Genomic DNA, 12115 nt, shown 5'->3' on the forward strand with positions numbered 1-12115 from the left:
TATATCGTAATAGTTTATTAACTATGATAAAAGTCTGTTGTAATAACTTGAAGTTGACGCGCTAGTGTAAAGTGGCCGACTCGCTTGGGTGGCCGACTCGCTTGTGAACCACGTTACCAAATTCTGCTACCTTTTTTTGGGGGGTTGAAACTGGGCTGGCTGTTTTTTTTAAACGCTGAGATATATATATATATATTCATCTTGATATTCCGAATCCCCCCCCCCCCCCCTCCATTCGGGAACTTGAATATGCAGAGAGAAAAGAAGTACATGTGTACCTTGTTCACCGACATAATGTTTAATTCCTAACACACCAAATGGCCAATCTCGCAATCTCATCCTCCAAATCTAGCACGAACCCCATGGTCAAGCGGAGAAACAGCAAGCGCTGCTCTAGATACACGAGGACGTCAAGATCCGTCTCGACGAGCTGGTGGGGCGTGCGGCCGAGGAGCTGGCACCATGCATCGTCTGAGAGGATGAGTTTGCCCGAGCCGATCTGGCCTGTTTCGTCTAGTATGGGACCGAGCTGCGTACATTTGAATATCAACTGTTTGTTCATTTGGTCAAGGACAAGGAAAAAGAAGACTCACGATTCTAGGATTGATACGTAGAGTAACTACATTCTCACAGTGCTTACATTTCATATTCACACTATTGGCGAAGAGCGGAATACCGCAGCACTCGTTGCTCATGAGCATGTTGCGCTTGAAGGGCGTGACGATGTTGAGGCCTGTGATGAGGACGCTGAGGTAGCCGACTATTCTTTCCTTTCTACTGGAATTAGATAGTGAGCGGGCGACGGTGTCGACGTCGGCAAGCGTGTAAAGTGCCTTTATAGCTGCGTTCTCAAAATCTTGGATTGCGGTTTGGGGAATGGTGAAGGGAGGGTTCACGTGTTCCCGCTTTGTGAGGCGTTGTGCCATTGCTCGGAGGCGCCGGGCGTCGCCCATGTCCGGGTCGATGTCGACTCGCGAACCACTTGTGATTGTAAGTTTGGCCATTTTGTCGATGCGCCAGCCGGGGTTTGAAATGAGTAGGATGGTCTTGAAAGGTGTGAAGAGCGATGCTGAGTCGCACATGGAGGAGTACAGAGTCAGGAGGCCATCAGCTGTGTCGTCAAAGATGCCCAGGGAGATGAGCTCGGAAGTTGTGCCGTTGCGGTTCATGTCTAGTGTGGTCAGTTTTTAAATAGTTGCATATAAGAAGAATTCCGACGTACACTTCTTTTTTGCTCCAATGCTCCTCACACAGACAAGCAGCTTGGGTTCGTCAACATCATACCCGCCATCCATGAAGCTTTTCAACGTCATCAGCCCAGCCAGTGCCCTACTCTCTGTCACGCCATACGGCCTCTTGAATCTGGTTCCATCATCACTACCCTCGTATACCGCAAAATGGCAGTTTCTCTCCCCTTCAGGAAACATACTCGTGAACAGTGGTGCCGTACTGGGTGCCAGTGCGTTGAATTCAGACGAGTTGGAAATGTGCACTGTCCATATGCCAACGAGCTGGCCAAGCTTCAGCTTGTATCGAAGTTCGGCATACCAGAGGCGTACAGTGAGTACCCCTGTGTCGTCTGCAATCATGACTTTGATGCATCCTTGGGCAGCTTTGTGTGACTTGCTAGGTCTCATTTGGTCGTTGAAATTCACTATACGGCCCATGAGAGCGAGGTTACATGGACCAAGTTTGAGAGAGCCTATATCGGCTTCTTCGTAGTCCAATGTGGGCTATGAGTTGTTAGCAATGATCTGATAGGGGGTGTTGAGATATCGTACTATCCATATACCTGCTGTGTCTACTGCTGCCGGGGCAAGAGCGGACTGCATTTCCCCTGCAGTAAAGCCATCACTGTTCTTTGATGGCGAGGATGAAAAGTAGAATTGTATTGAAGACGGTGATGGCATTATTGAGTGTGGGTTTCGGGTTTCAAGGCAAATGTAAATAGTTTGAGGTGAGGGTTGGTTCGAAAAAATACAATCGCTCCTTCCTCTTCCAACTACCTGACTAAAACAGCATCAACACCTGCCTGTAGCGTAAGAATTTTGAGATTCATATCAAAGTGGGTGCACATGCCCTGTAACTACAACGTTTGTTAGAAGACATTAGGAGTCGACTCGATTTTCTTGTCATGATGGTGTCCAGACATGGTCAAAGAAGGCTTTGACCTTTAGTGTTAAATATTTCTAGCGACAATCACATATCACGAAAGACATAAAGCAACTTTGGGAAGACATTTTATATTGCTTTAACGAGAGTAAAGAGTTGGCCAAACAAATCACAAGCACGTCTAGCCGTGCAAATCGTCAAGTCAGTCAAACAGCTGGTGCATACCAAGTAACCATCATGTGTTATTAGACATCTAGAAGAGCTTGTGCTCAAGAGTCATGTCGTTCTCAGGCTCAAGACCGACACAGGCACGGAAGATGTTGGTGAGAGCTGCACGCTGCTTGGCAAGAGCGTTGACGACTGGAGTGCCCGGAGGGGTGAGAGGAGCCTGGAATAAGTTAGTTGAATGAAAGGCATAACAGTATGTTTGACGTACCTTGAGCATGTAGCTGAGGACGCTAAGCACGCTATGGAAGTTGTTGAACTTGGCATCGCTACCTTCACCAGCCTGAGCCCTCCACTGTACACGGGTCATCATCTCGGCGACGAGCACGAGATCGATGATCAGAGGCGAAGCCAGAAGGGAGTCCTCGCAAACATTGAACAAGCTGATGGTCTGGTGACCGTCAAGGAAGATCTCAGCGTAGTACTCGTCCAGAGCACGCTTGTCGTCTCCAACAGCAGGCATGTACTTGATGACGACGCAGTGGTCAGGGTGCTCTCCATCTTTGTACAGAACGTTGTTGGCAGCGACCATGTCGTCGACAACGTTGGACTTGGAGATCTCCTTGGAACGGAACTGCTTCTGAGAGCTGAGGTTCATACCGTCGTTGTTACCCAGATGGTTGTACGAGGCAATCGAGGTGAGCTTGATACCAGCGCTGATCATGAAGTCAACGAGGGCAGACTTCATCTTGGTCTGGCCAGACTTGAAGTCATCACCACCAATGAAGGCATTGTGCTTCTCAGCGAGCTGAATCGCACCAGGGACAAAGGTGTTTTGAGGAGAGCCGTTGATGAAGGGAACACCCTCGAGGATCGAGGCGACGGCGAAGACAGTCGAGGGAGCAACTTCCTCGTGGCCAGATTCAATGGCTTTGAGAAGGTTGTCCGCAGTGTCGTTGACGCCCTCCAGGATATCGGCATAGCGCTCAGTGTTGGCAGTCCACTGTACAATCACCTTGTCGAGCCCGTTGGCAGCCTTGAAATCACTATTAAGATGTTAGCAAGGATAATCATGTCATGTTTAGAACGGCACTTACCGGATGTCCTTGCGGATCTGCTCAACATGGGCCATAGAAGCCTTGGTACCCTCCATGACGTTGTCAGCACGCTCTTCCTGGTTGGCGGCGATAAAGTCCGGGTAGTAGATGCTGGGAAGAGGCTTCATAGCGCTCATCTCCTTGCGAACCAAAGACTTCAGAGACGGGGACAGGACCTTGGCGCGGTCCATGGCGTCAGCCAGGTTCATGCCACTGATATCCCATCCGCCAACGACAAGGTCATTGGGATGGACCATAGGGAGGAGATCATGGAACGGGATATGAATCTCTTGGCCGGTCTTGCTGTCGACACCAAGCTTGGTAGTAGAACTCATGATGACGGAGCCATAGTAGTTGGCACCGCGCTTACCCTCTTTGGTTTCCCAGACAAGGTTACGCTTGTTAGCAATGATGCCGGCCGTGACCGTGGTACCGTTGTTGCCGCCCCAGCCTACCAGCATGACGCCAGTCTTGGGGACTTTGCGGTCAACCTTGAAGTCGTAAAGGGTCTCCTTGGGAACAGCGACATAGTGGCCGTCGGCGTTCTTGGTGACGTCCGTGGTGCGGTAAGTGTACTTTGTCTTGATGGTGTCCTCGGTATACTCGACATTGGGCGAGTTGACGACAAAAGGAGCCTTGGGGGCCGCCTTCACCTCCAACCCATTCGCGTTGCCGACGCTTTCTTCTGCGTGTGGTGCCATGATGATTTTAATTCAAGTTCTTGTTGATTTGGTGAACTTAGTTGCGGAAGTCTAGATCCGACGCTGCCCCAGAAGGAGAAGTACGTCGGCCGGCGAATGGGTTGTGGATCCTGCGGGGTGTTAGTCAAATCCACCTCCACGTCGTGATATCGGTCCCCATGGGGTTGTGGAGGGGTACTTACGAGCTGAGGAGATTGGAAAACGTCTTGACAGCTGGGCAATGGCCCGAGGGAAATTTCAGGTGTGGTTGATGGAAAGGGGAGATTGTAAGCTTGTCAGTTGGCTATGGTCTACAATCAGAGAATGTTGGTGTGTGAAGGTAGGCAGCAGCTGGGGCGCAGTGTAGTCACTTAAATGCTCTCGTGCCGCTGCTGACTTATCACTACCACTCGCAACCGCTCCCGCCTGCAGCCGGCCAACGTGTTCACCCACCGCCTCTTTGCCTTTACCTCTTGGTTCTCCACTTTTCGTCGTCGCCATTATTGCCGTAGTCCTCTTGAGGCGTAGAGACACCAATCGACGCTTCGCATGAGTCCTCGCGATATTCGCCATGTGCCGCTATTACCCCCACTAACTCGCCATTATGCAGCAGCAACCTCGTTGGGTTTGGCAAAAGATGCAAGCGACGTGGGACAGAGTGCGGTATGAGCCTAAAGAGACGGTACATTGCATGGACAGCTGTCGCTGTATGTGCTCGGACGCAGTCCTACAATCTCTGCTACAAAGCTCAACACATCCCGCCTTCTTGTCGAGTACCCCACCATCACGTGTTTACTACTAGTCGAAGCGGCAGGTATCTCGATACTAAGGCATCACTTGGACACCTTGCAAGAGCGCCTAGCATTAGACGGAGCGTTAGGCTTTAAGCTAAGTTATTGCCTTGGCGATTTCTACTTCATCAGTCTCCATGGACCACACCCAAAAGACCGAGTCTTCTCCAGCGCAGAAGTATGACGACCAGCTTCCTGAGCCAGATGTTGTTTCAAAGCTCGGCCGTGTCGCCAGTCGAGGACAAAGGTGGCATCCGAAACGCGATGAGCTTCAAAAATGTTTGCACAACGGCAAAGGCACGCGACGTGGTTGGCAGCAGAAAAAAAACGGTCACCAGGGCAATCAGAGGCTATGCAAGATATGAGTCCTGCCATCACACAATGTTCTAACATGGAAAGTATCTTGTACATGAATTCGTCACGGAGCCGCGTTATTTTAGCCGTCTGGGAAACAGACGAACATGTGTGGGGCCTAAACCTAGGTATTTGGGAGCAGGAACCCTGATACCGCTTGCATCAGGCCGGATACGGTAGGCTGCATGTGGAAATGAGCGATCGACCTGTGGACCATGTGAGGGCGTATGTGTGTGTGTGCGCAACATTTGTTGTTTGCGCCGCCATTGCTTGTTGCTCGCGCCATGAGACGATTCGAAACGTCAGGTTCCGATCTGGTGATGCAACACACTCATACACTTTGGCTCACTGTGTGTACTGACGTAGTAGTCGAGGGATAGAGTTTGCTGATTGTGGGCAAGTAGGTGTTATTTACGTTGCGAAAGGGGTGGTGAGGTGCCAATAATCTATTGTCTGCAACGTAGATCGGGCAGCTGGGAGCGATGTCACGTAGAGCCAATCACCCCGGGCGACTAATGCTGGTCCCCTGACGGTTGTTCGGCGCAGGGACAGGATGCGAACAAGGAGCCTCGGAAGGCCGACTCGCCAGCACAGTCAGTACAGTCAGTGTTCGGTCGATTCTTGACGCCTCGCAGTCTGGCCGCCGTGTGCGACAAGATGCAGGGCCAGGTGGCTCGCTCGAATGGCGGGCCCGTCATGGTGACGTTGGACACGGGCGACGCTGTGTGGTTGTCTTGAGATCCGGCGCGGGACGGGTTTCATGACAGTTGGCAGCTGTAATGGATGGGTATAGCTGGGTATAGTGGTGTGGATGGTGGAACGGCGAGAACCGCACGATTCAGCCGACAGTGCAAGCTGCCGCCCCGTGCACGCCAAAGGAAATGCCCGCCGAATCATCGCGCGCACGGCGGACAACCCCCCCGGCACGCCCAATTCCCCCAGGGCGCGAATTGCGTGCAGACGACGACGATAACCCCCGCGGGCGGCCACATGTGCCGGAGGCGATTGGCCGTTCGTCTTTGATTGCCGGCGAGCGTTGTCGCGTGCTGGCCTGTCTGTATGGGCAATGCGCCGACGCGGTCATTACCGTGTCGTGATTGCTTTCTGTTTAGCTTCGCGATACCCAACATTGCGCGTGTCGATTGTGGGGCCCGACACCCTCTAGGACTGCTAGATATGGACGTGCTAGGCCATTTTCCAGCCGCTGCCCTTCTAAGCTCGTAGCCTTTTCGGACCCACGCCCGCATGCTGCCCCTGATTGAGCATGGTCCACACCGTTTCTGAAGATCAAACAGCCCTGTGTGTCCAGCGTCGTCGTTCGGCGCACGCTTGTAGCCGTCGTCGACCACTGTCTACCGCCCGCCTTGCTCTTCTTCCATGTCACCACCCTCAAGAAATACAATCACCCCCCGCTGGCTACGAACAATCCCCATACTGACTCCGGCAACGCTTGCCTCGTTATCGCTCCCGTGCGCGAGCTCTGGATGCCAACATGGATCGAATGAGCACGCTTCCAACAATCAAGTGCTCGTCGTGTGCCGTCGACATTGATATCCTCCATCTGGCCGACCATGTCTGCGCTGCAGTCCCGGCGCCCGGTGAGTACCATACAACTCTGTATTGCCCACCCAAACTAATTCCCCTCTTAGCAGCGCCAGTGCCTGAGCCCATGTCTCCTACCTCGACAGTCGTCACAGACTCTCCTCAATCTCTTCTTTCTCCAAAAATCAACCGCGCAGCAACCTTTGGTGGCCCAACATTCAGCAATCGATCTGACCGGCCAGCGCCCTCTGGCCGCATGCCTCCCCCTGCCCGCATTGATTCCAACGCAGCGAGTAAGCAATCAGAATGACATCTAGTCTGCAGAGAAACTTGCATGCTGATTTGTGCAGACAAGCCATTCAGGCCATTAGAGCCTTCACCCATCAGTGACTACAGCAACCCTCCAAGTCGCTCTCCAGGACTGGCACCACCAAAGTCTCCTTACAAAATGAATCGCAGTGTAACATCACCGGTAGACCAATCAAGGGCACCTCGCTCGCCAGGCCTCAGTTCGAATCTAGACTGTGCGTTTCCGCCATTTCGTCCCAAGACACCAACAAGCGCCAAACCTCAACCACGAGAACGTCTGGATCCCTACCAAAACTACGCCCAACCAAGCCCGTTATTTGCACCACTTAGCCCACGCTTTGATGGCGGGGAAAATATCACCAAGCGTATGAACACTATTGCACCAGGACCGTTTGATGGAAAGAACGATCGAAGGCCAACTAGAACAAGCGCATCGAGCCAAGCCGTAGATGCATCTACAGGCGGCCACCAGAGGACAGGCACACAAGGCAGCATCTCAAGCAACAGGAGCTTTCCTCAAGTACGGTCCTCTGTAACGTCGAATACTTCGCGCAGCTCTGGATTTTCTAACCGCAGCGTTGGCCTCCCTTCCCACCCAAAGCTACGCGTTGGAAACATAGAGGCTCTGCCCCCGCACCCACAGGCTGACGAGCAGACTGAAGGCATCGATGCTTTCCTGGACCGCTTGCAAAAGGAATCTTCGCGCTCTTCTCAGCCAGTTCCGCCAGCTCAGGAGAACATCACGGCAGAGCCGGTGCGACAGAACAGCCGAGGCAAGAGAGAACCACCACCACGGCCAAGAAGGCCCTCAGAAAGAGATTTGCCGCCGATGGATATGAGCGACTTGGATACATCCGATTTTTTCCCTCCAGCTAACATGTTTCCTTCACCGGGCCCAAGCCGTAACGGTTCTGTGAGCGACATGCCGCGAGGCCTTGCACCATCTCGCTCCTTACGTCCTCCGCCACTGGCTGCCGCAGGGCCCAGTGATGGACAATTAAACTCGCTTCACACGCCTTCAGACTCTGGCTTCTCTGATGATTCCTATGGCAGCTCTGGTATCCGAAGCACGGCCAGTTCAAGATCAAGCCCGCCAGAATCGGAAGCTGCACACTCACGCCAAGCTTCCAAAATAGGCCGCCCAGACTATGCTGCCGAAGAAAATTCCAGGAGAAGTCCAAGCCCTAACGGATTAGGATCATACCCGCGAGCGCTATCTCCAGGCCCTCGCCAGCCCATGTTCCCACCAGGCATCAACATGCAGTATCCAGAGTCTCCCATAGATCCTGCTGTACAAATGGGTGCACGAACCCCACTAGGCATGTTCCCCAAGGACCCAATGACTCAGGACTACAGCCGAAGCCCACTTAGGAGTATGGCTGAGCCTGAGGTGCGCCAGCAAGATGCGCAGCGGCCCAAACCTGCTAGCAAGGGCAACTGTCGTGGATGCTCTGAGCCCATTGTTGGAAAGTCTGTCAAAGATTCATCGGGTCGTCTCACTGGGCGGTATCACAAGCACTGCTTTGTTTGCAGAGAATGCGCGGATCCTTTCCCCACGGCCGAGTTCTACGTCTTCAACAACTCACCGTACTGCGAGCGTCATTACCATAAGCTCAATGGATCACTGTGCAACACCTGCAACCGCGGTATCGAGGGCCAGTACCTCGAAACAGACACGCGACAAAAATTCCACCCTAGATGCTTTGCATGCTTCACTTGCCGTCTCATTCTGCGGGACGGTTATTTTGAAGTTGCTGGGCGAAGGTATTGCGAGCGACATGCCCAGAGCGCCGCGGCTCCGCCGAGAAACCACCTCGGACCTGGAAATTACAGACCACGAAACCTACAGAAACGTGGAACGAGACTCATGATGATGGCGTAAGCCCTCTTTCTTTCCTTTTATCTACTATACGCCAATTCCCTTTTCGATATGTCATGTCGTTTAGCGCTTTCTCGTTTCTTGACATCGTACGAATATTCACCATCTTCATTCTTTCTTGTCCGGCGAGTCCGGTTTTGTATCATATCTTCTGCGCTATACCCCTTACTCTATACATTCCTTACTCGTTGTAATCACCGTTTGTACTGGTGGCGGCCGATGAGCGTACGCAAGCTGAGTAGGTGGTTTGGTGATGGCTGGAAATATACCCCCCCTTTTTTTATTTTACACACTTGTGATCTCTGGAAGACACATCTTGGCCTGTTGGATGCGGTCCAAATTTACGTATACGCCTGTCTGTAGTATACATAATGTTTATTGTTCATTATGAAGTCTTTGAGTGCAGTATGTGGTTTTTGTAATTGGATTTGACTTGTCGAGCGGATGCTACCCTACTTGGACTGGTGATGATTGGAGGGTATCGGTCTGAGTGAACAGTGTTTTAATTCAGCCTCTACTTTAGGTGTATTCTGGGTATGCAGGGGTGAGTATCACTATCAAACATACGATACTGACTATCCGACAAAAAACTCGACACTACCATCTGCGAGGAGCAAGTTGAAATGCTTACAACTCAATTTATCTTCAACGACTCGGATATCAGTCAATTGGTCCTGTACAGGGATCACGTACTTACTCATCATCAACGCTGGTGTTTGGTTGACCAATGACACCTCAGGGGCGATAGTCTGGTCAACATGACGATATCCAAGTACATGAACGAGAGCAGGTTCACGTAGTATATACAGACAAAGGTACGCCACAATTCCGCAGATGAGAGCGCCACAAAGCCCCCACAGCGTTGGAACAGCGTGGCCTCTTTGAGCTTCGGTGGCAGCTTCGAGATGGCTCAGGGACGGAACTACGGCTAGCGCGCGCACGGGTAATTTCCCCAGCGACACGTTGCGAAAGCTACAATACAAACCCCCCTCTCACTTTCCATCTCCAGGCTGCCTTCAACCAACCTTTTTCACTTCTCCTTGTCTTCTTTCTTGTCTCTGGGCCATAGTTCGCAATCATGAGCGGCCGTAAGTCTACGCCCCCGCCCTCAATGGGCCCGCGATCGCCCACGCGCAAAACAGGGCGCACTGCGGCACGCACAGCTAACGCCTCCACGCAGTACGGTTCCTCGATCTTGTCAAGCCCTTTGTGCCTCTCGTTCCCGAGATCCAATTGCCCGAGAGCAAGGTACCGTTCAACAACCGCCTAGTATGGACTGGTCTCACGCTCCTCGTCTTCCTCGTCATGAGCCAAATGCCGCTCTACGGAATTGTGTCGTCTGATACCTCGGACCCGCTCTACTGGCTGCGCATGATGATGGCGAGTAACAGAGGTACGCTGATGGAGCTGGGTATCACCCCCATCATCACCTCGGGCATGGTCTTCCAGCTTCTTGCCGGAACCCACCTGATTGACGTCAACCTTGACCTCAAGTCGGACCGCGAACTTTACCAAACCGCTCAAAAGCTCCTTGCCATTCTCCTGTCCTTTGGCCAGGCTGTTGTCTATGTTATCTCTGGTCTCTATGGACAGCCATCCGACCTCGGTGCCGGTATCTGCGTCCTGCTCGTCATCCAGTTGATGATTGCTGGTTTGATTGTCATTCTCCTTGACGAGCTCCTCCAGAAGGGCTATGGTCTCGGCAGCGGTATCTCGCTCTTCATTGCCACCAACATCTGCGAGTCCATCATGTGGAAGGCCTTCTCTCCCACCACCATCAACACTGGTCGTGGCCCGGAGTTCGAGGGTGCTCTGATTGCGCTTGTTCACTTGCTCTTCACCTGGCCCGACAAGACTGTTGCGCTCAAGGAGGCCTTCTACCGTCAGAACCTCCCCAACGTCATGAACCTGATCTCCACCGTTCTCGTTTTCGGCGCTGTCATCTATCTCCAGGGATTCCGCGTTGAGATCCCAGTCAAGTCTGCCCGCCAGCGTGGTGTCCGTGGCTCCTACCCCGTCCGTCTGTTCTACACCTCCAACATGCCCATCATGCTGCAGTCTGCTCTGTCCTCCAACGTCTTCCTGATTAGCCAGATGCTCTACAGCCGCTTCTCTGACAACCTGCTTGTCAAGCTTCTCGGTGTCTGGGAGCCCAAGGAGGGCTCTGCTCAGCTTTTCGCTACCTCTGGTGTCGCTTACTACATGTACGTTCAAACAGTAAACCCATTCTGGTAGTTTCCGCACTGACATTGTACAGGTCTCCCCCTCTCAGCATCACTGAGGCGCTCTCTGACCCTCTCAAGACCGCCATCTTCATCGTCTACATGCTCGTCGCTTGCGCCGTTTTCTCCAAGACCTGGATCGAGGTCTCCGGCTCCTCTCCCCGCGATGTTGCCAAGCAGCTCAAGGAGCAGGGTCTGGTCATGGCTGGTCACCGTGAGGAGTCCATGTACAAGGAGCTGAAGCGTGTTATTCCCACCGCGGCTGCCTTTGGCGGTGCCTGCATTGGAGCTTTGTCTGTTGGTAGCGACCTCCTCGGTGCTCTTGGCAGTGGTACCGGTATCCTTCTTGCCGTCACCATCATCTACGGATACTTTGAGATTGCCGCCAAGGAAGGCGACATGTCCGGTCTCAAGGGCATGGTCATGGGCTAGATTGGCTCATAAGGGCCTCGTTCTTTTAGTTTTGGAACGGGGATGTGTTGGGGTTGAGTGCTTTGTCGCACGTTGTAACATACGATCTAAGAAACAAAAAAGTCTGCGAAGGAATTATGGCATCACTTTACGCATGAAATGTGGAACCTGGTCAGGCCACCACAGGTAAATCCTTGTGTAATGTATCATTGTTAACAGCAAGAATGCATTTGACCGAACCATTGAGGCAGTGATGATATGCTTGAACGCCTTTGACATATTACTATGGTTATTGCTACGGATTGATGCGAGAGAATGTACGGTATTGGTTGATTAAGCGAATGCGAAATCTGGCGTCTTACCCCTACATGCGCTAGCATACCTGACACTGAGTACACGGACATGGATTGTTTAAGCGAGTGCGAACGACTGTCTAGATAGACACATGACAACGGCAGCTTCGCAGCTAGGTACAAGGCACGCTACTCTCATATACGTTATGTTACGTTTTTGATAGGCTGAGCTATCTTACCTGACTTCCGTATGCATGAAC

At 52.3% G+C, this 12115-nt stretch overlaps 4 protein-coding genes across 4 annotated transcripts; 2 read left to right on the forward strand and 2 right to left on the reverse strand.

The window, feature by feature from the left end:
- Nucleotides 1-298: 298 nt before the first annotated feature.
- COCCADRAFT_90705 (uncharacterized protein) lies at nucleotides 299-1910 on the reverse strand (the record flags this gene model as incomplete). Its single annotated transcript, XM_007712008.1, has 4 exons — nucleotides 299-529; nucleotides 594-1171; nucleotides 1223-1733; nucleotides 1782-1910. The coding sequence occupies 4 exons, from the start codon at nucleotides 1908-1910 to the stop codon at nucleotides 299-301; spliced, it is 1449 nt and encodes a 482-aa protein (XP_007710198.1).
- A 455-nt stretch (nucleotides 1911-2365) lies between these two features.
- Nucleotides 2366-4075, reverse strand: COCCADRAFT_24545 (uncharacterized protein; the record flags this gene model as incomplete). The annotated part of the gene is made up of 3 exons (XM_007711987.1): nucleotides 2366-2500; nucleotides 2549-3323; nucleotides 3375-4075. The coding sequence occupies 3 exons, from the start codon at nucleotides 4073-4075 to the stop codon at nucleotides 2366-2368; spliced, it is 1611 nt and encodes a 536-aa protein (XP_007710177.1).
- Nucleotides 4076-6691: 2616 nt separating this feature from the next.
- COCCADRAFT_3276 (uncharacterized protein) lies at nucleotides 6692-8932 on the forward strand (the record flags this gene model as incomplete). Its single annotated transcript, XM_007711976.1, has 3 exons — nucleotides 6692-6797; nucleotides 6849-7034; nucleotides 7092-8932. 3 exons carry the CDS (start codon nucleotides 6692-6694, stop codon nucleotides 8930-8932), a joined length of 2133 nt encoding a protein of 710 aa, XP_007710166.1.
- A 1075-nt stretch (nucleotides 8933-10007) lies between these two features.
- On the forward strand, nucleotides 10008-11583 carry COCCADRAFT_24547 (uncharacterized protein; the record flags this gene model as incomplete). The annotated part of the gene is made up of 3 exons (XM_007711988.1): nucleotides 10008-10017; nucleotides 10110-11133; nucleotides 11187-11583. The coding sequence occupies 3 exons, from the start codon at nucleotides 10008-10010 to the stop codon at nucleotides 11581-11583; spliced, it is 1431 nt and encodes a 476-aa protein (XP_007710178.1).
- Between the last annotated feature and the right edge of the window lie 532 nt (nucleotides 11584-12115).

Source organism: Bipolaris zeicola (assembly GCF_000523435.1).
Source record: "Bipolaris zeicola 26-R-13 unplaced genomic scaffold scaffold_37, whole genome shotgun sequence".
In the NCBI taxonomy this organism is placed as follows: Eukaryota; Fungi; Ascomycota; class Dothideomycetes; order Pleosporales; family Pleosporaceae; genus Bipolaris; species Bipolaris zeicola.